This window comes from Sesamum indicum, linkage group LG5, assembly GCF_000512975.1.
Source record: "Sesamum indicum cultivar Zhongzhi No. 13 linkage group LG5, S_indicum_v1.0, whole genome shotgun sequence".
Taxonomy (NCBI): domain Eukaryota; kingdom Viridiplantae; phylum Streptophyta; class Magnoliopsida; order Lamiales; family Pedaliaceae; genus Sesamum; species Sesamum indicum.
Window position 1 is genome coordinate 1,341,447 of NC_026149.1, and position 23,620 is coordinate 1,365,066.

Sequence of the window (23,620 nt, forward strand, 5' to 3'; positions counted from 1 at the left end):
GGTTAAACAATTTTTTTATGACTAAACTACCATATAACGGTGAAGATATACCTCTTCATAAGGTCAAACAATTTTTTTTATGAATAAACTACCATATAACAGTAAAAATATATCTGCTCACATGCATTACGTATAAAGATGTATGAGGCTAATTTGACCATAAAAAAATTCATTTGACCTGTAATAAGTTAGTAATAAATGAATTGAGGGATAAATATGAATTCTTATCCCTTTTTGGTTGATATCATCAATTTTTTTATAAATTTTGACTAACGGATTGACTTATTTGTTAGGCGAAAGTAAACTCATGAATACTAGATGTAAATTTTTAAATCATATAGGGTCTACTTATAATTATACCAAAATTCAGGAGTGGGGAGTACCTAAAATTTTTTTATCATATTTTAATATTTAAGGATATTTTTATCCAATCATTTTTAATATTTAAGAAAATATTTAATAAATAAGGGGATAAATAAGAATTATTAATAGAAAGAAGCACGGGGTGTAGTGTACTGCATCCTTTCATATTCCCTTTGCTCCGCTCAAAAATCAAAATTCCTCACGACCGCTGAGCTGTAAACACTAGACGGCCAAACCTGACGCGCGGACTCCTCCAAAGTTACAGCACCACCGGCGCTTGCTCCACAGGACCGGCAGGGAATGCTTGGGATATCAGAATCTAAGGCTGATTCGCTTCATCTCTCGTCTTTCAGCCCGCCCCAACTCAAGGTAAATTAACCATCACTTAATATTAACAAAAATTGAAGTTTAATTGAATGATTTGACTTAATTTGGTGTCAGATTCGCAATGGGTATGCTGGTTTGTTTGAATTTAACTGGTTTGGGGCCTGGAGGATGATGCTTTGACTTGGGTTTGGGGTGGCGGGGTTGGCCCCATGTGTGCTGGGTGCATGGGGTGAAATGGGGACGCAAATGCCGATGTATCTGTTTGTGGTGGTCCATCAAGCTCTGCGTGTATGTCATAATGCATTGTGGTCTGAGTTTGTATTGGGCTGTAGCAGCGGCATCGGTGCTAGCACGGTCCTGGTTACTCGAATTGAAATTTCGTTTTTGTATTTGATACAAGCAACGAATCGGCCTCCAAGCTAATACTAAATGTACATTTCCATAATCAAGTCTGCCTTGCCTTTCACATCATGTTACCCCTGTCTCTGCTGTTTTTTATGATTACATAATTGTGATTCTTTCATGGGTTACTGTGAATTACTATTTTTATTCTTGAATTGACTGGAATAGCCCTGATCAAATTAAATGGTAACTTGATGAAAATATCGTTATTTCTGCATCTAATGCCACTGGCTGGGCTAGCTTAAAAAAGGCCCAAAAGGGATTCAAGTGCCCTTTTGTTATCTTTGCCCTTGAAGCCTATTTGTAATGATTTTTACTGGGTTGTTACTTTTCTTTTTATGAAAAAAGAATTTGGAAACAAGATTAAGTTGTGAATTATGTTTCTAAAAATTCTTACATCTTATGTATTTCTGGTTTCAGGACAGGGTTTTAGGAGCTCCGCTTTATCAGTGACTTAAATAGTTTTATTCTCTTGAAGTGGGGATTTCAGATTGTGCATTTGTATTTTGCAGTTTCTGGAAGAGAAGGATGTCCAGAGAACCAGGGGGAAAGGGGAAGAAAAATGTCAGAGCTTTTTTGAGTGAAGGCATAGAGGATGCACAACAAAATTCAGTTTTTGGAATATATTCTGAGGTAGAAATGATAGCTCGGCTTAAACAACTTGCTCTGGATCCTTGTAAACCGCAGTTTGCATGGGATAATTTACAGCAATTGCAAACTCAGATTCTTAGAGTCAGAAAGATTATGGTCCTTGAAGATTCTCACATTCCTTGGGTAAGGTCTTTCATTTGCACTTTGTTCCCAGGCGCTACTTAATTTTGATTGGCATTTGATCTTAGAATGTTCCACTCTGGATTTTATTAGAGCTAAACCGCATGGATTGTTGTTTTGATACGTAGGACCATGCAACGTCAGTCTTCTTGTTTGCTTTTTCTGTCCTAAAGTTGCTTATTTATACATATTGAACATTGGTTATTATCTAATAGTCTGACTTTGCCCTATATTTTTCCTGTTTGTACTTTAGTTTTATCTGCCCTCTCGTATGATCTCATTATTATTTCTAGCTATTATCAACCTTAAATCTCTCTACTTTGAATAATGAAAACAGTCTCTGAATTAAGGGACTTGATAGGTCATACTTTTCCTTTGTTAACAAGCTCGTGGTGGTTTTTGCATCTTTCTTTTCCTCATGAAGATGAAAGTATTTATTTATGGCTGTGCCTGCCTTGGATGACCACTCATCCTTTCATTCTCTTATAGCACTTTCTTGTTAGCTTAAGTCATCTCTTGTTTGTTCCAATGGGTCTCTTTTTGCTTCTCACAGAGGAAACGGAAACTTGAGCAGTTTGTCAAGGATAAGCTGAGAGCTCCATCTGGCTTTGCTATGCCCAAGCAACAAAATAGAATAACACTGCAGAGGCAGTTATCCCATGCCTCATCAGTTTCATGCTTGCTTGATTCAATTGCCTCTACTGAATCTGATTACAAGAGAACTCCATTCAACTCTCTTAGTGTGAGCAGTTTATTGACGTTTGACGATACTTTACCTGAAAAACATGCATCAGAAAGTTCCTTCATGGATAATATGGTACATTGGAATTGTCCCAGCAAAGATGTATCTTTGATGGCAGATTCTGATGAATCTGTAAATGGTTCAAACTCTTCTAGCCAAGAGAAGCAACATCCTAATAAGGCACCATCCATAGAAATTAATAATGAAATTCACTATTTGAGCTCGTGGACGTTGGATGGACCAAGCAGGAGACACCGTGACCAAACTCTCCTCTCAATCAGGTTGCAGAATATCATTGGAGACCATCTACAAAGAAAGGCTATTCCAATTGGGCCCCGATTCCAGGCCGATGTCCCTGCGTGGAGTAACACAGTGAACATAACTATTCTTATCAATACATATAATAGTGATTCTGATAATGCCAAGTGGTTGGGGACCCGAATTTGGCCAATTGAAACTGGAAATATGAAAACTACTGCAAGAACAATTGGAAAAGGGAGGCAAAAAATTTGCTGCTGTGTATCTCCGGGATCTGTTGATTGCATTAGACGACACATACTTGAGAAAAGGCTACTTCTGCAGAGTGATCTTGGTCCTGCTTTCTTTAGTTGGAAGTTTGATGAGATGGGTGAGCAAGTTTCAAAGTCATGGACGCTGAAAGAGCAACAAACTTTTGAGTCACTAGTGCAAATGAGATCATCATGCAAGGGCAAGAACTTTTTGAAGCAGGCCTTGAAGTGTTTTTCCAAAAAATGTAGGAATGACGTTGTCAATTATTACTTTAATGTTTGTATTCTGAGGAGAATGAGCGTGCAGGCAAGATCTTCTTCTGTGAACCGAATTGATACTGATGATGAGGAGGAAGAAGTCAATTACATGGGTATGCAGAAAAGATCTGAATGCAGGACCCTTGTCAGGACTAATAAATATGTAAGGGCTCAATAATCTTTTTCGGGCTTCTCAGCAGTTAAGTTTGCGTAAGCTCACAGCAATCCATGAGTCCCTTGAGAAGGTATGTTTCCTAGCCAGAATTTACCTCACACATTTTTCTCTTTATTTCATGGTAGATCTCCCTTAAATTTTATTGGGTTCCAATATAAAACTAGTATGCTAAACCAGCATGTGAATATAACAGCTTCTCCACTCAGCACTAGGTGTTGAGATGGTTATTTTGAAGAAGAATTAGAAGTGATCTTGATGTGTTATTGCACATCAATAATATTAATTCACGTAAGAGGTCATTCTCTAGCCAATATTATTGGTTGTGATATTTACTCTTTGTTTGCTCATAAGTGCAAGTGGGCTCCTCTGCAGTATAGAATTTGAGAGTTAGTCTTCGATAACAATATATAAATTCATCCAAACGAATTCGTGGCACTATACCAATCTACCTCTTGTTAATTGGGAATTCAATTCAATGCTAATTGGTCTCACACTTGGTTTGTTATTGCCCCTAACCAGGAATCCAAAATTCAGGTTTGGCATTTTGAATTAAGGCCACTGACCAAATAAATCTCCATTTTCTTCAATTTTCTTAAGTTCTTATATCCATGCTCATGCCTTGCAGTTGAGAGTGAACAAAATGATGGTAATCTCAAATCATTTCACGGTTCAGGCTAAAATGACTATCACATCAGCATCTGGGAAAGAGGAAGTTCATCCATTGCTAATGTTGAATCTGGGTCTACCTGTAATGAGCTGAGCTGCATCAAGGATTGGCAGCACTGTTCTGTTCTCGAGGCAAGTAACAGGGAGAAGGGGCAAGTATCGCCATGCATTTGGTAAGTTGTCGTGATGCAACGATAATATGTCAATGTTTGGAGCATGCAGGTTGAGGAAGGCATTTTGGTGTTAAGATGCTAACTTTGGCCAAGTACAGTTTGTGCCTTTGTTCATATTTCAGAAATCCACTCTGTCATAATTCAAACATTTTCAAACTCACCCCAAGCTACTATGAAACAAAACTAAAAAGGGTTCTGAAGTGCATCAACTTTTTGACAAGAGGGCACTTTGAGAGAAGAAACAAAAGAAGATAATTGCCTCATTTATTTATGATGCTTAATGCCAGTGCCAATAGCTCCTGCTGACCGCCAGCCTCTCTTTTCTTCACTCTTTTCATGCTAATCTTCCTTTTTTTCCATCCACACCTCACCATCTAGCGAGTTGGAATGTTTTTTCCTTGCCACTTTTTGACTTTAATTTCTGTAAATTTCTCGATAGTCGAGCTTTTACATGCATCATACCCAAAAACTCTTATCTTGATAAACACTAACGAGAGCCTAGTGGTATATTAATTATCTGATTTGGTTCTTCGATCTCCCAACTCGCGAGAAAACAAAAAACAGAAGAAAACAATAATCCTGTTTGTGGATAGTGGACTTTGGTATCTCAGGTTCTGTGCTCCTTCGCGGTTTTACACCCCAACTGATTGGATTCATACCAAATCCAATCATTCCTCATGCCTTGCAGTTGAAAGTGAATCAAGCTCGACAACTCGTTATGTGTATAAATCTTTTTTTAGATAATGTACACAACGTGGTGCATGTACTTAAAATGGAATATAAAATCTAATAGGAATTGCGACGAAAATTCAATCTGCTTTGTCGTTAAAATCATGTACACAATGTCGTGCATGTACTTAAAATGGAATATAAAATGTAACAGGAATTGCCACAAAAATTCAATCCGCTTCGTCATTTATCTTAATTCTTGACAGATTTTAAACTTGGTAACAAGGTTCTTGGCGACTGCGTGATGTAAAGTTCAAAACAAAAATTTATAGTACAATATTAGAATTACAGAGAAAGACAGCAAGAGTGTCCACTTTTGTTAGAAGAACAAAGAATCTAGGAAATAGCAAACAATATGTATTGAAAAAAGAAAGTAGGCATAAGCATGTGTGTGCAAGCACAAAAGTATATATATATATATATATATATGTATATATATATATATATATATATGTATATATATATATATATATATATGTATATATATATATATATACAGAGAGAGAGAGAGAGGGACAGCTCAAACAAGTATTGGAGTAACATTCACAATGAACCAACATTCCCTCTGAAACAAGTCACATTATCAAATCGGGAGACCAATCTGTCCGTTTTCAATTTTTCATCGACCACATTATTCTACCTTTTCCTCTGGTGGACGATCCACTTTGCTTTGTTCCAATGATAAGGACCAAAAACGATGACCACTCCATGAATGAGAGCAACAATCATTGCTGACAAGCACACAAATCATGAGAATCACTCTCTCAAAAGTCTATTAGCACCTAAGTTATCAAAGGGCTAAGAACACAACACGATTTCGATATTCAAGGAGGATGAAACCATGGTAGAACTCTCCTGTCTGATTCAGGTTCCTTACTAGGTATTGAAGTTTATTCATCGCATAAGATTCTGTCTGTGAGATATTTGAACTCTTAACTGGGACCGGGCCTGTCCCCCGTTATGCTGATGGTCTACTTGTGTTCTTGTTCCGATAATTCCGCCTTTGTAGAAATCATATCAGAAAAGCAGATACACCTTTAAAGCAGAGGGGAAAGAGAAATTGGTGCAGATAAAGCCACTGACGAATCTCTTTATCATCGGAATGAAATAAGATGTGCAAACCCAGTAAGCAATTTGATGAGAATTAACATGAGATCATTGAGGACATATAGTATGATCTGTTTTCTGAAATTTTCATATAATTGAATGATATATTATTAGACCCGAAACTGTAATCAATATCCAGAATAGAAAGAATCAGCATGAAGACCATATGCAGGCTTGCTCAGTTACCATGAAAGATGAAGTAATGACCTCCATAACATGGCCAGAGACACAGAAACATCAGATTTTCTCATTATTAAGATACTCATAACAATATCCAGACCGAAGATTCAAATGCATTGCGAACGACAAGGTCGGGTTGGCAGATGTGATTACACAACAAATGCAGCAAACTTAACGTTTAATCAAAAGAAACAACTAGAGGACCTTGATCTCAATACAGCCTCAGGACACTTCTTGCTATCGAGTGCGAGTTATTGGGCTTGATTTTACCCAGGCCCCCTCTCCGGCTGCTCCTCATTGGCGTCAAGTAGAACCGCAGGAGTCCATTGTCGACATGGTTAGGAGAGTACCGTGCGCTCCGATTCTTCTCCAACACAAAATCATCCCTTTTCTTCTTCCCATGCCCATTCATTTCAACGCCTGATTTCCTCATACTCCCAAATGATCCCCCAATGTGATTGGCATTTCTCCAGCTCACACTGCTGTTGCTTCGCAGCATACTTCTGTTAATTCCACCTCTTACATCTCCATTTGCTTCTCTCCTCAAGTCCTGCCAAGACTCAGATAATGACCTCTCTACCCCATTTACTCTACTGTATTTTTCCTCCTCATCCTCATCTTTGTTCCCACCATTCCGCCGCTGTATAAAACCCCATATTCTCCAACTCCACCTCCTAGACTTTTTAGGCTCCTTTCTCTCTCCATTCCCTATCACAGAACTGCTACTATCCCTAAATCCATTACCCAACTCAAAAGTCTCAGAACAATCATCCCGCAAAGAATGTGAACTTGAATCCCTCAAGTCTCGTTCCCCCACCATCACTTTTGCCCCATGAAAATAATCTGCAGTTGTGGGTGAAACCTTTGCATTAGACACCATCTTTAGCTCATCAATCTCGGCCACCACAGCAGCTGCAGTCTTTCTAATTGAACTAGACCTATCAAGACTCTTCCTCCTCCTTGAAGAAGAATCTGAATAGTACTCCCTAGTCTGTGTTGTGCCTCCAGGCACACCCTCGCCCTCGTTAGCACAGTTACTAGTTGGTTCCTCCACTGGAATTTGCATATCAGAGCGAGAGACGTGCACGGCTGGGGCATCCTCCATTACAGAAACCATAGGCGCCATTCTTGGGAAACTTCTCCCTATCAAATAACCATCCCAAGAAGCTCGAGGCTCATCAAAAGAATATCTCGGATCGTCAAAGCTGATTCTTCCAGCATCAAGTGAAAACCTTGGATCGGTGTCACAAGACCTCCTCCCAAACCCATAATCAGCAATCTCAGACTGAGTCTCCCTATACTGCCTCGATAGTGGCTTCTCCACAGGCAATGCAGCGAACTTGTCACCATTGTTCTGCTTCTTCATCTTCTGCTTCCGCCTCCACTTGTGCCATTTTTTGCTAAAAACTGATGCCGCAGCCCAAAACCCCCCTCCCGAACTCTTCTTCTCCTGGGCATCAAGATCAATGTGGTCCTTCATAGGCTTCAAGCTACTAACACTCACCACCTCTTCTTCTACAATCTCGCCACTATTCACCTCAACTTCAACCGCATTTCTCAGATTCTCCAAATGAGAATCTCGAACGGGCCTTATTTCGCCTCCGTCACCATCATCGTCACACACAACAATGTCATCCTCTACATTATCAGGGTCTCTAAAATCCTCCTCATTTTCTGTTTCCTCAAAAACGGGCTTATTGGCGACACAAGATTCGATTTTGCTATTTTGGTGGTTTTGATGAGAGGAGGAAGGGGCAGAAGAGGAGGGTTTATTACTAGTAGCACCAGTTTTATTCTCGTCATCGAGTGAAAAGAGGGACCAAAGAGTATTCCTCACCCTAACATCGCAGGATTTTCTCTGGGGCTCAAAACATAGGCCAAAAGCTTCGTTCTTGGAAGCAGAAAAGGACTTGGTACGACGTAGTTCGGGGAAAAAAGAAGCGGGCTTGGAGGGTTTGGGAAGTGGTGGTGGAGGGGGGAAGGTGTTGGGCTTTGAGGTAGAGGAGAAGAGGGATTTGATAGCTGCTGCGGCAGCAGCAGAGGCGGAGGAGGGTCGGCGAGAAGAGGAAGGAGTATTAGAGGAGGAGTGATCTAGAGTGGTGAGGCGCTCACAGAGACAAGATGGGCAGAATCCGGTGAAGTGCTCGTGGGGGTGGCGGTCGCAGCTAAAGGAGGATCGCGGAGGCTGCGGCGGCTGCGGAGGCGGCGCTGTGGGGTCTGCAGAAGTGGGATTCATAACCGTTGGAAGTAAGTGGAGACACCTCGCCACTTGCTCATGTTAGTAAGTGCAACAGCATTGGATTAGGCAATGTGTGTGCATCGGAGCGTGTTTTGGGGGGAGAGAGAGAAATGGATTGAAGAGAGAAAAAGGAGGAGAAAGGAAATAAAGAAGGAAAGGGGACGACGGAAAACGTTTGTAGTTTGTACTCTTTCTCTCTCTCTTTTAAATTCTGCTACTTGAAAGTTTTCCGTTGGATGAATGGTTTGGCCTTTGAGTTTCACTTCAAAGTACAGTTTTGCCCTTTAATTCCCAATTTCAATATTCAATATTCAATTAGTGTGGAATGGGATTATTTAATATGCTATTAACTGTTAATTATTCACCCAATTAAATATATACATTTTTCAGAGCTTTCTTCTTCCATTGTGAATCAGAAATTAGATTATATAAATTAAAAAAAAAAAAACATTTATTTTCATTTTTCATGAGCTGAAATCTAAAAATAGTAGTATATATAATTAGATAAACATCTCAAGAGAGTTATAATTATTGTAAAAAGATGGTAAGAACATTTCTGAAAAATTGGTTTCCTCTTAAATTAATAATTAAATGAGTAGTTTTGTGTGTGTTTGGGAGAGGGGAGTTTGGATTTTGAAAGATTCGTGTCGGAGAGAAAAAGCAAAAGCTAATCACGCCATCACCACTCTCTCTCTCTCTCTCTCTCTCTCTCAAATCTGATGAATAATGTGGGTTGCATTCTCAAATCGCTTTCTTCTGCTTTTTCTTTTTACCCCTCCCCTCTCTCTCTCTCTCTCTCTCTGCTTTTCCTTTTCTCAGTTTTGGGGTTTCTTTTTGTTTTTTGGGCTTATTTCTTTCTCCTCACTTTAATTTGCAAAAATAGGGCTTTCCATTTCCCTTTGATTCCTATTTCCATTTGGATTTTGGTTTTATGTTTCTATAACATAATATCAACATACCATTTCTCTTCCAATACCAAACAATGCTTTTGGGACATCACTATATATGTTACACTCATTTTGGGAACTCATCCAATTCTACTATTACCACTTTCGCTTCTCAATTTTTTATAAATATTTTCAGAATATATTCCTAAACTATATATTACAAATCAGTCTATAAATTCTTTAAATAATATATTAATATAATTTATTTATAATATTTTATGTAACATGTATATATGTCTATGAGAAAGTATATTTTTCATTTGCCCAAACATAAATTTTAATATATCACTGTTTATTTTTTAACTCATTAATGAAACTTATTTCTTTAAAAGAAGAAATTCTAATCGATCATAAATGAAAGATACGTTTACTTTATTAATTGGCGGATTGCCGTATGTAATCCCAAGCGTTTGAGTGTTGGTCCCGATGATTGTAATTAGGTTGTGTGTTTGTCAAACTCCCAATATCTCTTGTGCTAACTCTGGCTCGAAGATGTCTTTTCAACTTATTGCTTGGTTTTCTTTCAAAATTTTCGTCCAATTTTCTCAATTTCGGATCAAATTCAAGTTCACATGTATGAGAAGATTATGGTATTCAACTAAGTAACAAAAAAAAAAAAAAGAAGAAGAAATAAACAAAACACCAATCCTAGGCAACAACGCCAAAATTTGATGAGTGTCGATACCACAAAAAATAATTTCTATGGACACTTTTTTAGAAGTAAGAGTAGGATCGATTCTTCAAGGATTGACTTAAGTCGATTCCTTCAAAAATAAAAATAATTGAGGGGGAGGGGGAGTTGAGTGTGAAGAGAATAAAAACTAAATTAAAGTAGAGAGAAAATGAAATTAAAAGGGATAAATACAAGAGAAGACTTTTCCGGTTAAGATCGCGTTCATACTTGATCCCATTGGTTGATTATCGATTCAAATATAACACTCGTTTAAATAAATAAACCAATTATGGTCATTGATACAACCTCATATTTTCTTACATTTTCGTCAGTCAAACTACAACCGTTGGCTAAATTCCTAATTAATGAACATCCCTGGGAACTTCCACAAGATTTAATTCATCAACAACATTAAGAATTAGAAATGTCTTACTCTAACTAACAAATTCCTACGAGGATAATTCATTTAAATTAGATCATGCACTCATCATAACACAATTAGCTACTATGACATAATTAATCATGTAATGTTGCTACTGATTATTCAACTAAATAAATAATTATACGGATTTGCAAAATTCAATTAGCAAAGCAAACCTTCTTGATAATATACAACCGGCCGCATTATTCATAAATAAAATATTTGTAGTAAGAACACAGAGAATAACATGAATACTTATTTTAACGAGAGTAGTAAGCATAAATTAGATCTCACAACATTAATTTAGGAATCATGCAATCACCTTTAACCTTAACCAAAAAATAAGAAAATTAGCATAATATGTTAATAAAAGAATACACTAAAAAAAAGTGGAATTTCATTAATAATATTAAAACTAAAGAGAATTCAAAGTATAAAAATGATAGATTCAATAATGGATATACCCTCCTATTTATACTATAAGCATCCTACGAATCTAGACATAAAAGATGGTTAGGCACATAATTGACTTTGAAAATGTTAACAAATCATTCCTTTATATCAGCCAAATATCTCAAAGGATTCTTTCCAAAATCATAGAGCAATCATCCATTTTTTTTCAGCATAAATCACGTCTTTTCTTTTTCTTCAGAGTTGACCACAACATTAAGCGTGGGCACGTCTAGTTGGATTAGCAAATCTGTCACTGTCACAATTTATTTATTTCTTCCTTAAATGCCTTCAATTGCCGTTTTTAGCTCAATTTTGTCATTTTTACTCCTCATCATATCTTTTGAGTAAAAAATGTAATGAATCCATATGATTAGGTGTATTTTAACTCAAAAGAAATGTATAATTATCATCAAAATATGATAAATTATGCACTTATCACAAATTATATATATATATATATATATCCTAAAAGTAAGTACAACATTGGCCAATTCGTTAGCATTATTCCAATATTTTTAGCATTTTCAAAGAACTTAATAAAGTAATAATTTAGTATTAATTCATCATTTAAGAAATATGTATATAGTTGTCACAATATTTTGATGTTCTTCAAAGACTTACAGTACCTATTGAAAGTTCAGGTTGTGGGATATATAATTTATGAAAAAGAATATATTATATATTATACCATAATAATTTAATAATAATATTATGTGTATATTTTCTTGAAACGATATACTTTTTTCGCGGTTGCTAGTGTGCCAAGTGTCAACAAAGTAGTAATAATAATAATAGCCGAAGCCAATAACTCATGCAAGAACTATAATGAAAACGTAGAGGCTATTACATATATATATATATTATACGTGCAACTCAAGAAAAATCACAAATACCCCCTCTTATAAATACATTATTTCCAATCAGAAAAATATAAATTTTGAGTATTAATATTTATGTTTTTACTATTTTGCCCCTGAAATAATGGGCCAAATACTATAAACTTAATTAGCTAGGGATGATTACGCTAATGATGGTATGGGATAAACGGACGCCAAAAGTAAGATGGAAGGATGCTTTGAAACCAACACTGCAAAAAAGTTGAAAAAACATAAAGCACTTTTGAGTTGGAAATAAATGCATATATATGCTTTCATAGAAAGAGGTGAAAGCATAATGTTCAAAGTCCGCCGTAAAAAGTTTGGGTTAAAAAAAGAAATCATGAAAAGGCAAAACCATATATATGTTCTTCAGTCTTTTTGGTAATTAGAGAGTTAGAGATAAAAATTTGAAAAGAAAAAATGAAGGGAAGAAGTAATAGGTAGGGATATATATATATATGTCTGAATGAGTCCAAATTGTGTTTCCTGGGGAGTCGCCCAGAAAAAGAAATAACTCTGCTGCTTTTCTTTTATTCCATAATGGATAAACAACTTCAACATTTCAGTTTATTTTTTCCATTCACCAAAACAGAAATGTTGTTTTTGTCTTCATCATTTGGGAAAAACCATAAATATTTATTTCCAGTTTTGTTTACATTTTTATATAAAAATAAACATATTTTATGTATTTTATATATATTAAATTACAATGTTAAATCAATATATTTTTAATGAGAATATGTATTCCGATTCTGATTACCATTATGAATTAAAAGTAAATCTTATGAACCCAATATAAATTACTCAATAATATCAAAAACTGACTAATTCTTACCGAATAATTCACTGTATTAATTAATTATATAATGTACACAAATACAAATTACAAAAGATATATATATTTGTACACAAACATTAAAGTAATATAAACAAATTAATCATTATGTTACCCTTTTAATTAATTTCAATATATAATTGGGTGGAGCATTAATTAATAAAGACCTGTGTCCAAAATTATTGTCAAAAAAATTAAATACCGTTAAAGATGGTACAACAAGAACCACTAGAAAAAGAGTTTCCATGGAGGATAATAAAGACCCAAATTAATAATATTTAAATTATCATTTATTTAATGCATTAATTATGCGCAGCCTCTACAAATTCTAGCCCATTTAATTTCTCATAAAACAGCAAGACCTACCACAATTTTAATTCTTTCTCCCCAAAAAATATAAAAATTAATAAATAAAAAGAAGAAACTCAAAAAATATTAATTATTTAGGTGGTCCGTACTCTACACGCACTGAAAATTACCGATTGCTGCTACTGCATGAGTGCCGGCGCCCTCGTGTATTCATGTACGTATGCATGCATGTATATACCTCCTCCTGCGTATGCATGTCACCTGTCAGTGTGTGTATTTTGATGGTATGTATGTGTATGCGGAGGGCACACGTATTTCATTATTGTCTGCTGATCTTGTGGCTGTCAGAAATGATTTGTAAGTCCGTTTTTCAATTTATTCTATGGTAAGTAATGGGCCGTGACTCACCGCTAAGTCACGAGTAAAAAAGAAAGCCCGCTGGGTTAGAAATTCTACCGTATTGGGCCCACTATCTTTCGGTTGTAAATCACGGGGCCCATCAACTCTCATTTAATGACAAATGAAAAGAAAAATAAATGGAAAAAGGAAGAAAAGAATTCACCAAACACAGCCCATGTGGATGTTGTATATATCAATGTGCATGGAATTAGACGTAAAGCGATTCTCTGTCTGTCCTTACCCCTTTTACTTTTATTTTTTTTTTGTTTTATGTTTTCTAATCAAGAGAAGGGAAAATCAAAGAATATATAAAGTATATAATATTTGTCTCTCTATCTCTAGGGCTTGTCTTTTCATGTTCTTGTTTGTTTTTTTTCTATTTCATGTACTTAATAATAAATAATTTTCATGGATAAAAGATTTTGAGACAAAATTCTCTTCTTTGTGGGGTGGGACCTAATCTTACCCTCCCATTCCCATTTGAATTAATTTTCAATAGAAATTTGTGATCTCACACCACCAACATTCATACCTAATTCATCATTCCACTAATTGCCAAGTTTGCTTAACACAAGTGTGAGATTAATTAGTTTATTAATCTAGCAAAGTTAACATAATTGAATCTGTAAAATAGATTTTTATCTTTGATTTAAAATAAAGAATTAATTAATGTAGAGTCATAACATGTGAATGAAATAATGAGAAAATGGAAAGGTTCAACTGATTTGGCGAGGGCCATTATACATCAAATAATGTTGTGTTTGTGGGGTGGATAATATTATTGTCCATAATCACAAGCACAATATATAATATTCGCATCTCATCAGAGCTACTCTCCTTGTTATATATACCCTTCTAATTGGTGCAATTCTTTTTCTATTTATACTTGGAATCATGATTATATTATTTTTAAGAAAAAGAATGAGATGAACATGCAATTACATGTGATTTAGAGGGCAGAAAATTATAAAAAGAAGACTATACACACACACACACACATATATATATATATATATGATCACTTTCTTGAGCGCAGCGTTAGTGGCATATATATAGGGATGCTATATATATATATATAGAGTGCAAACAAGTGATGATCATTGGTGGAGATGAGATCATATATATAATCTTCCACATGCAAAGATTACTGACTAAAATTGATGAAATTAGTGATCCATCAGTAGTGTAATGATGATGATTGTCCGTTGCTAAATACATAGCTCCTGCTGCTGCTAATTACCTAATAATTAACAAAGTAGGAATATATAATAAAATAGTTTATATTTAGGATGATGATGATGAGGTCCATGGCAATTTGGCATGATTGGTGCAGTAGCACTGAAGGAATCCCAAGAAAGAATATAGAGTTTGGCATGTTACTAAAGCAAGACAAATCCTAATTAATTACCTCAATTAATTATGTACAACAGTTTTCTTGGGGATTCACAAATATTCCAATTATAAATCCTAAGCTCATGATCATCATTTTAGATCCTGTCTCCCCTTCTCATGCTTCTTTTCTTGTTTTCTTTATATATATATATATGTATCAAAAGAATTGCATGAAAATCATCATTCTTTTATATATATATATAGATAAGACTTATGTTCTGGTCCTCCTTTAGCTGCCTGCCTACATAGATAGATAGATAGCACCACATGAATAGTTAATCTTTGATGGCTGCTTAATTAATTTGCATTGCATTGCATTTTTCTCCATTCACAAATTCTATTACTAATGGACCCTACAAACAACTTTACACTCTGGGTATATATCATATCCTCCATCAATTCCTTTTTAACTCATCCTTCCAATAAGCACTAATCAAAGTTATAAATTAACAATATTCAAAATTGCTACTATTTGCAAAAATATTTGACAAGTGTTTGAAATACAACTTTACTAATAAGTTGTAGAAATTGATAGAGGGTTTATTTACTTTTTAGCTTATAACAATAAAGCTAACAATTATACATAAAAAATTTATTTTCAACAATAAACTGATAATCATTTATTTTAAATAATTTCTATACTTGAGTTGAGTCCAACACACTCACAATAAAAAGAAATAATGGGAAACTCCCTAAGGATTTTGTGTATTCTACAGTCCAAAGATTGAAGTAGACCAACTTTAAGCCCACTTTCAAACCTCAACTTTGGAAAATGAACAAAAATCTGCAATACATATTAAATTCAGCGCCAATATATATCATAATAAAGTTGGTGCAATGATTCCTCACTCCTACTTTTTCTACCTCAAAAAACACCACATTTTTATCTAATTCCAAATTATTGCATCATCTCTCCTTTTGAACCCAAAGCCCTCAAATGATGTTCTGATTCCAGAAAGCCCAATCTCTATGCAGGCCCCTTCAAAGTTTAAAACAATCAATCAGGTCTCAGACATGATTTCATCTGAGCCCACCAAGTTTTAAGTTCTAAATATAACAGAAAGATTGCACCGCCGCCCAGTCTCAGACAACGTTTTAGGTTTTAAATACTTTGGAATGTTAATTATATTTATATCCTTTTTTTGAAAATATAAAATTATACTTATATATTTTTTAAAAATTTATTATTTATATCTGATCCTCTTATGTTAGGGTTTGAAAAATGTTGATGTTAGAAAAAATAAATTGCATAAATTTTTAATTTTACTCATAATTTAATATTTTTATATAATAATTTTGTATTTGTGAAGAAAAAATGTAATAATATTAACCTCACTTTATATATATATATACATGTTGATGCACCCTAAAATTATTGGGTCAAGCCCACAAGTTAGGCATACTAGCCCAACCGGTTAAGAGCTCAACTGGTTCATCAATAGGACAAATAAGGGCCGATCAACAGAGAAGAAAGGTCCAAAGGCTTACCTCATACTTTACTGAACTAACAAGCCCAAGAAACAAGCTCATTCCAGCCGGACACGTCACTATACAGTTGGGTGGGCACTTCATATAGCTTGCCAATATATTTGTACACATTATTCTAAAATATTTTCAGATGGTTCCAGGTAAATCGGGTATAAATGAACTGAAAAGTTTATGAATAATTAACTCCTGGAATTGTAGGCAGATTTGGCATAGTTTTATCCAGCCCACATATCTCAACCAATATTTATCCAAACCTATAACGGTTTGTTGCTAATGAAAGCCAAAGCGAAGAGCTTTTCAATGTCTTATGACACTCAACAATTGACCTCATATTCAATTTTGTATAAGCCTATAAATAGGGGTCTTGTGCAGGTTCTAGGGCACGTCTTCAACATCACACTCATTCTCTAACTCTCACTTTCTTGCATTATTCTCTCTCGATTTTTAAGCTATTTAAAGCTTATATTTTGCACTCCATGAAATATTTATCACTCTCACATCATATCTCATCATTATTTTCACTTTATTTCAAGTTTTTTTTTTATTCATTACTAACTTAAACATCAAAGTACTAACATCTATTTTGCAGGACTAGTTTTAGGATTTTAGGATTTTCTTGAAGACATTTTGACCCTTGTGGTAGGGCTAAATTTCTGGTACGCATATATACATATACATATATATATATATATATTATATTATATTTATCTCTTTATAAATAAAAAATATGCATATAGATGTTAAATGAGGGGCAAAATTTAAAACTTATGTAAATTTTTATGCTTACATCAGCACTTTCTGTCCAAGCCCTTAAGGAAAGGGGTCATTTTTATGTTTGTTTTCGTCCAATAAATGGATCTATCCATTAGTAAAATTCACATAATTTGTTGGCAACAATAAAAATATTGAATGAAAATCAATATATACCCTTGATAGACTTATTACAGGTTTACTACAAGTCAAATAAATTTTTTTCTGATCAAACTATTCTTGTACATCTTTACATGCTAATACATGTGATGAGGTACATTTTTACACGTATATAATAGTTTGGTCAAGAAAAAATTATTTGACTTATAACATATTAGTAATAAGTCAATTTATGATAAATTAAAATTTTATTGACCTCAACAAATTCCATTTTTGGCGATCTAAATAATTTCAAAAAAAAAAATTAATAACAAATGGATTTATTTATTGAAGGAAAATAAATATATATTATATTAATACTTAATTTTTAAAACTACAAAAAATATATGGACAATACCATACAAGTACTTAATGAATGGAGCCCTCAATATGTCTTTTCCAAATAGTGTACGTAGTTTCCGCGTTACCAATAAAAAAGACCAAAGTCATGAGTCATGAGTCATGCCATGCCAACAACTCTAATTTGATACCAATTGTTAACGTAATAACATGGGATAAATGTATTTTTTTATTCTCAGACATAGAAATTTATGTGATTTTGGTCCTCAAATATTTTATGATTGCAATTCTAGTTCTCAAAATTTAATTTTTTTAGCACTTTACATCCTTCTATTAAATCTATCATCAAAACTAACAGATTTTATCACATGCAAGCACGAGCTGCAAATATGTAAAACATTGGCTGAAGGGGGGAAAGATTAGTGTTCCTCGTTATCTCAAAATTCTCTCCTACACCAGCACTCTCTTCTCGTTCACTTCCCTACCCCTTCCCCGCCGCTGCTCGCCACCCATTTGTCGCCATTGACAATGTTTTTTTAAGATTATTTAGAAAATTTGTTGCTTATATTTATTTTGGTTTATTTTCTTTTGAAGCTTGAAAAAAATAGGAAAAAATAAGTGCATTCAATAAAAATTTGAAAAATACTATAAAGTGAGAAGAAAATAGCAATTCTTTTTTCATTTTAAATAGATTTTCTGTTAACTTTAACGGAAGGATTAAAAGCGCTCAAAAAAATTAAAATTTGAGGATCAAAATTACGACATCAAATTATTTGAGAATCAAAACTGCATAAGTAATTATATCGGGGGACCAAAATCACAATTAACCCTAATAACATCAATCGTATGGGGCATGATAATAGTGGCAGGATAATCAAATGCTCAATATTTGACTTCAGAAATTATATATAATGTCCACTCTCGTTTATTTATTATATTTTCCTGTTTGAATAATAATTTCTTAAATTTAAATATAGCTAGATACGTTGACTGTTATATTTTAATTGGTTGGAATATATAATTATATGTTTAATGAGTGATACAATTAATCACTATTTTGAGAAAAAAGACTTTGTCTTAATCGTTATACTTAATTTTATCGAGTTGTTTTTTTATATATATATTGTTGGGAATTGGGACTTTGTCTTAATCGTTATACTTAATTTTATCGAGTTGTTTTTTTATATATATATTGTTGGGAATTTATCCCAATAGTAATGAGGCCAAATAAATAAATTCGAATCAAATTATTACAGAAATGACATGGGTTTGAAAACTTTTATATAACTTTAACTACAAATTAATGAATAAATAATCAGATATGAATATACAAATTATAAAGCAGTAAATCTCAATAGATAATTGACTTAAAAGTCAGATCCAACAAAAAAAAAAAAAAAAAAAAAGCCCAAACACTACCAATGACCGGCAACCTTTTACTATTGCTAAAACCCAAAACTCGGAAAGCAACGTCACAAAGACCCAATAAAAATAACTGAGATTTCATACTTAAAATCATTAAGAATCACTTAGAAACACTTGAAAAATCAATACCTAAATCTCACTTGTCCTGGCCAACAAACTAAGTTATAGAGCTCCACTCGCATCATGCCATCATTATTTCTTTCCATTCTCTCTCTCTCTCTCTCTGTCTCTCTCTCATATACTGAACAAAGTTTCTCTCTCATCCCATGGCATGCATTACACCCACGAAATTACAGCTAAATTCATCCAATATCCCACGCCAGCCCACTTTCCATTTGGGCTCGATCAGTAATGGAAACTTTCATTCTTCTTTTATACCAAAAGTCCAAAAGAAATTGCTGAAATTTCCCTTAGCCGGTGGGAGGAACTCAGGAAACCGAGAGCATTGGTTTGTGGAGAATGAGAAGAAGAGAAGAGGTGGCGGTGGTGGTGTTAGGTGCACGGCTGAGGGGATAGATTCGGGGTTGTTTGTGGCGAGGAGAGACGGCGGAGTCATGGCGGAGGAGAGGTTTAAGGTGGTGGCGCTAGTGGCGGCTGTCATGTGTTTGTGTAATGCAGACAGAGTTGTGATGTCGGTTGCCGTAGTTCCTCTTGCTGCCAAACATGGCTGGAGCAGTTCTTTCTTGGGCATTGTCCAGGTACCCTTTTCGTTTTCAATTCTTAATTATTTTCTTTTCTTTAATATGTTTGAGAAAGTGATTTGCTTTTTTAGTGGTTCTTTTTTTTTTCTTGGTGCGTGGGGGTTGGGTTTCTGATGGGAATGGCCTTTTCTGTGTTTTGGTGGTTGTTGAGAAATGAGTGTGGTGGTGGCGTCCAGCAGCCGCCACACATGAATGTACCAACCCTCAAGTCTAGAGCCCACTTATTGGTTGACAAAGGACCAAGTCAGAGAGTTAGGAAGACAAGAAGTTTTTTTTTAAAGAAAACTTCTTATATATTTAAGGAGTGCTTGCAATATTTCTAATTTTGTGGCGGAAATAAATTATAGTTAAAGCTTAGTAAAATTTGTAACTTTTCAGAAATAAAAGTTAAAAGTGACAACAAGGTTGAATTTTGAGTGTTTGGAAAAATAATTTAAATTTAAATATTTTTCAATAACTCACCGCAAGTGGTAGTAAGCTGTAAAATAAAAATACTATTTTCATCTTATTTTCAACAATAAGTTGATAAATCTATATTTTGTGCATCCTGATTGTAAATGATATACATGCTGTATTTCCTCTTAGTTGGTGTTGATGATTAAGTATATTGCTGATGGTATAATGCTACTGTTTGATGCATGCATAGTCATCCTTTCTATGGGGATATATGTGTTCCTCAGTTATTGGGGGAGCCCTGGTGGATAAATATGGAGGAAAAAGAGTTATTGCTTGGGGTGCAGCTTTGTGGTCTCTGGCTACTCTCCTCACTCCATGGGCCGCAAATCACTCCACTGCTTCCCTCTTGGCTGTTCGTGCTTTCTTTGGGCTCGCTGAAGGGGTTGCTCTACCCTCAATGAATAACCTTTTATCAAGGTAATTCGTTTTGCCTGTTACCTCATAAACGTATATTCTTGGAGAAGTCTTGTTCTTGTTCTTCATGTCATGCTTGATATTCAAGTGTTAGTGTCTAACTAGGCCAAGACAGAGAATAATCCAACTTGAGATCAATGTTGATTATCAAATGTGCACTGTTGGTAATGCTGTTCTTGTGTGTGTGCCTCCTCTTAGATGGTTTCCGACCAATGAACGAGCTACTGCTGTTGGAATATCCATGGGAGGTTTCCAGCTGGGAAACGTTGTGGGATTGGTCTTAACTCCCCTGGCAATGTCATCAATCGGAATCTCTGGCCCTTTCATTCTGTTTACATCTCTTGGATTTCTCTGGCTAATGACATGGATTAATAGGGTCGCAAATGATCCACAAGAGAGCAATTCTATCAGTAAAGCAGAGTTGCGATTAATTCAAGCTGGGAAATCTGACTCTCATGTGATCAAGAGCAAGCTTCCATCCCTGGCACTCCTTTTCTCAAAACTGCCAACCTGGGCAATAGTGTTTGCTAATATCACTAATAATTGGGTTAGGTTTCTTCTTGTTTTCAGATTTCACTTTCTTGCCCTTCATATTTAGAAACTTAAATTTTCATGGCACTGATATATCTTCTTGAATGCAGGGCTACTTTGTTCTTCTATCATGGATGCCGGTTTATTTTAAAACTGTGAGTGACATTATGTTTATGCAATTGTCGTTTTCTCTTTCAGTTTATGCATGATCTTTTCACATCTAAACAGCTAGACTATCAAAAGAGAGAAAGAAGACCTGCAGTACCCACATCTTCCAAGTAAAATTACATGAAATCATATAATCTATACTATAGGGTCTATTTTCTAGTCTTTTTCCTTGAATTTTGTTCCCTGAACAATCTTGATAATATATAATGCAACCCTCAAAAGAGATTGCCTTACTGAGAGCGGAATGCTAACTCATGATCATAATGTTGCTGAATATGTTTGCTGCTGATGTATTAGGTGTTTGGTGTAAACTTGAAGCAAGCAGCTTGGTTTAGTGCAGTTCCCTGGGGAACAATGGCAATCTCGGGCTACGCTGCTGGGGCAGCATCAGATTACTTAATCAAAACAGGTTATTCAACAACATCAGCCAGGAAAATCATGCAGGTAATAGAAGAATATCGGACAACGGTTATCAACTTAACCTCTTTCTGCTATAACAATCTTCATTTCTTTTCCTCCCCAGATGTAGAGCTTATTGCTTCACTAGTAAAAAGTTATACCCCGCCTCCGATTATATGTATTTATAAGTTCCAATACACTTGACAATAGGTTCTTTTTCACTGAAAATCATGTAAAAGAAAATCTAAAATAGTTGTGTTGAATATCATGCTTATGGCAGTCAATTGGTTTTATTGGGCCCGGGATTGCATTGCTCTTCTTGAACTATGCAAAGACTCCATCCATTGCTGCCGTATTTATAACCATGGCCCTGAGTCTGAGCTCTTTCAGTCAAGCTGGCTTTTTACTGAATATGCAAGTAAGTGTTTGGCCCCTTAGTTTAAAATGATGTTTTCAGATTCAATCCTTAAACCATAGAAGAAGCTAGTTCTGCAGTGAACATATAGCTTAATGCGGGTCAAATTGATGTTGATCTTTCAATTGTTTGATCAGGACATTGCACCACAATATGCAGGATTTCTTCATGGTATAATACCTCTTGACCCACTCCAGAGATGCCTTGTCTGATCAACGAACACGCATTACTGTTATCTGTTTTAGTTAATGCAATCGTACATAAAATCACTCTAACGACAAGTTTTGGTTGCAGGGATCTCAAATTCAGCTGGAACGCTGGCAGCAATAATCAGTACGATTGGAACAGGATTCTTTGTACAGTGGCTAGGATCCTTCCAAGCATTCTTAACTCTAACTGCTTGTCTATATTTTGCCACAACTATCTTTTGGAATCTGTATGCTACTGGAGAAAGAGTCTTTTAGATGGTAGAACCATATCTCATACAATTGAGTAAGTGGAAAAGAGAAGACAGAGTCAGATAAATTAGCAAGATTACATTCTTGGACAACAAACGAATCTTGTCCCAATGCATTTGCTCAGGTTTACACTAAATACTATAAATATGGTCCCATTATTCACATACTCTTCTTGGATCTCAAGTCTTTTAAAGACCATATTAGCCATATGACAATGACAATGCATTTTATTTGCCAGTGGAAACCTCTGGCGAAAATTCGGTCTTTTCTGAATAATGCGGAGTTGAATACAAAATCCAATAAAAGCTGGGGTAGCCTAGATGGGAGAATATTGTTAGTAGTAAAAGCAAAATTGTTGTACAAGCTCGTTCCCACCACACATCCCGAATTGGTTAGGCAAAGACATGAAAATTCTAATCCGAACTCAATCTGGCAAATTTGAACCAATTATATGGCAAGTAAAATGCACTTATCGTGTGATAGGTGTATAACTCAGAAAAATTGACCAATTACATAGCAAGTATGATTCACTTGCTTTATGATTAATTTGATTTGGTCAAACCAAGTCCGAATAAGAATATTCCAGCAAGGATATTAGGATGTTTTCAAATGAAACCTCCAACCTAATTTTCTTCTATCACATAGAAAATGAAGTTTGGTGGTAGCTACTTCTTAGGGTTCTCTTTATTCAGAGTGTTATTTGGCAGATCTATATATATAGTGATCCGACCTAACTTAAAAGACTGAGTTTCACACAAATAGAGATCGACAAACCAAGAGGTTGGTCGATCTATTTGTTCCAAGAGTTTCCAGAAGTCAAAGTATCAAGATTTTCACCGTCTGTTAATTCTTCAAATTGTAATATTTCCCATCAAGATCGTAATCAACTTCATAGAAAAATCTGATCTGGGATCAGTTCAAATTGCTTGAAAACATGAGCTTTAGGAACATGGAAGGAAGAGTTTTGGCCGGTCTATATGTGCCAGCGCGCAAAAGCAGCAACGAGAT

General features: G+C 35.0%; 3 protein-coding genes across 6 annotated transcripts; 2 read left to right on the top strand and 1 right to left on the bottom strand.

The window, feature by feature from the left end:
- Positions 517-4,649, top strand: LOC105161559. 4 transcript variants are annotated; one of them, XM_011079284.2, is made up of 5 exons: positions 517-732; positions 805-1,121; positions 1,605-1,866; positions 2,417-3,617; positions 4,173-4,649. In XM_011079284.2, the coding sequence occupies exons 3-4, from the start codon at positions 1,621-1,623 to the stop codon at positions 3,548-3,550; spliced, it is 1,380 nt and encodes a 459-aa protein (XP_011077586.1). In that variant the 5' UTR covers positions 517-732; positions 805-1,121; positions 1,605-1,620; the 3' UTR covers positions 3,551-3,617; positions 4,173-4,649. The 4 variants fall into 4 exon arrangements, with proteins under 4 accessions (XP_011077586.1, XP_011077588.1, XP_011077589.1 ...); XM_011079286.2 differs by lacking the exon at positions 805-1,121 and having other exon boundaries at positions 1,513-1,866; XM_011079287.2 differs by lacking the exon at positions 805-1,121.
- On the bottom strand, positions 6,448-8,833 carry LOC105161560 (UPF0503 protein At3g09070, chloroplastic-like). Its single transcript, XM_011079289.2, has one exon. The coding sequence runs from the start codon at positions 8,636-8,638 to the stop codon at positions 6,614-6,616; it is 2,025 nt and encodes a 674-aa protein (XP_011077591.1). The 5' UTR covers positions 8,639-8,833; the 3' UTR covers positions 6,448-6,613.
- LOC105161562 (probable anion transporter 3, chloroplastic) lies at positions 19,168-22,776 on the top strand. Its single transcript, XM_011079291.2, has 8 exons — positions 19,168-19,768; positions 20,418-20,644; positions 20,840-21,188; positions 21,283-21,327; positions 21,638-21,784; positions 22,020-22,157; positions 22,292-22,325; positions 22,449-22,776. The coding sequence occupies exons 1-8, from the start codon at positions 19,337-19,339 to the stop codon at positions 22,616-22,618; spliced, it is 1,542 nt and encodes a 513-aa protein (XP_011077593.1). The 5' UTR covers positions 19,168-19,336; the 3' UTR covers positions 22,619-22,776.

Excerpts from the sequence above, each read along its gene's own strand:
- LOC105161562 (XM_011079291.2), top strand. The coding sequence starts at position 19,337 with ATGGCATGCATTACACCCACGAAATTACAGCTAAATTCATCCAATATC. Across the intron at positions 19,769-20,417 it reads CTTTCTTGGGCATTGTCCAG|TCATCCTTTCTATGGGGATA; the intron begins GTACCCTTTTCG and ends ATGCATGCATAG. Across the intron at positions 21,328-21,637 it reads TGCCGGTTTATTTTAAAACT|GTGTTTGGTGTAAACTTGAA; the intron begins GTGAGTGACATT and ends CTGATGTATTAG.
- LOC105161559 (XM_011079284.2), top strand. The coding sequence starts at position 1,621 with ATGTCCAGAGAACCAGGGGGAAAGGGGAAGAAAAATGTCAGAGCTTTT. Across the intron at positions 1,867-2,416 it reads AAGATTCTCACATTCCTTGG|AGGAAACGGAAACTTGAGCA; the intron begins GTAAGGTCTTTC and ends TGCTTCTCACAG.
- LOC105161560 (XM_011079289.2), bottom strand. The coding sequence starts at position 8,638 with ATGAATCCCACTTCTGCAGACCCCACAGCGCCGCCTCCGCAGCCGCCG.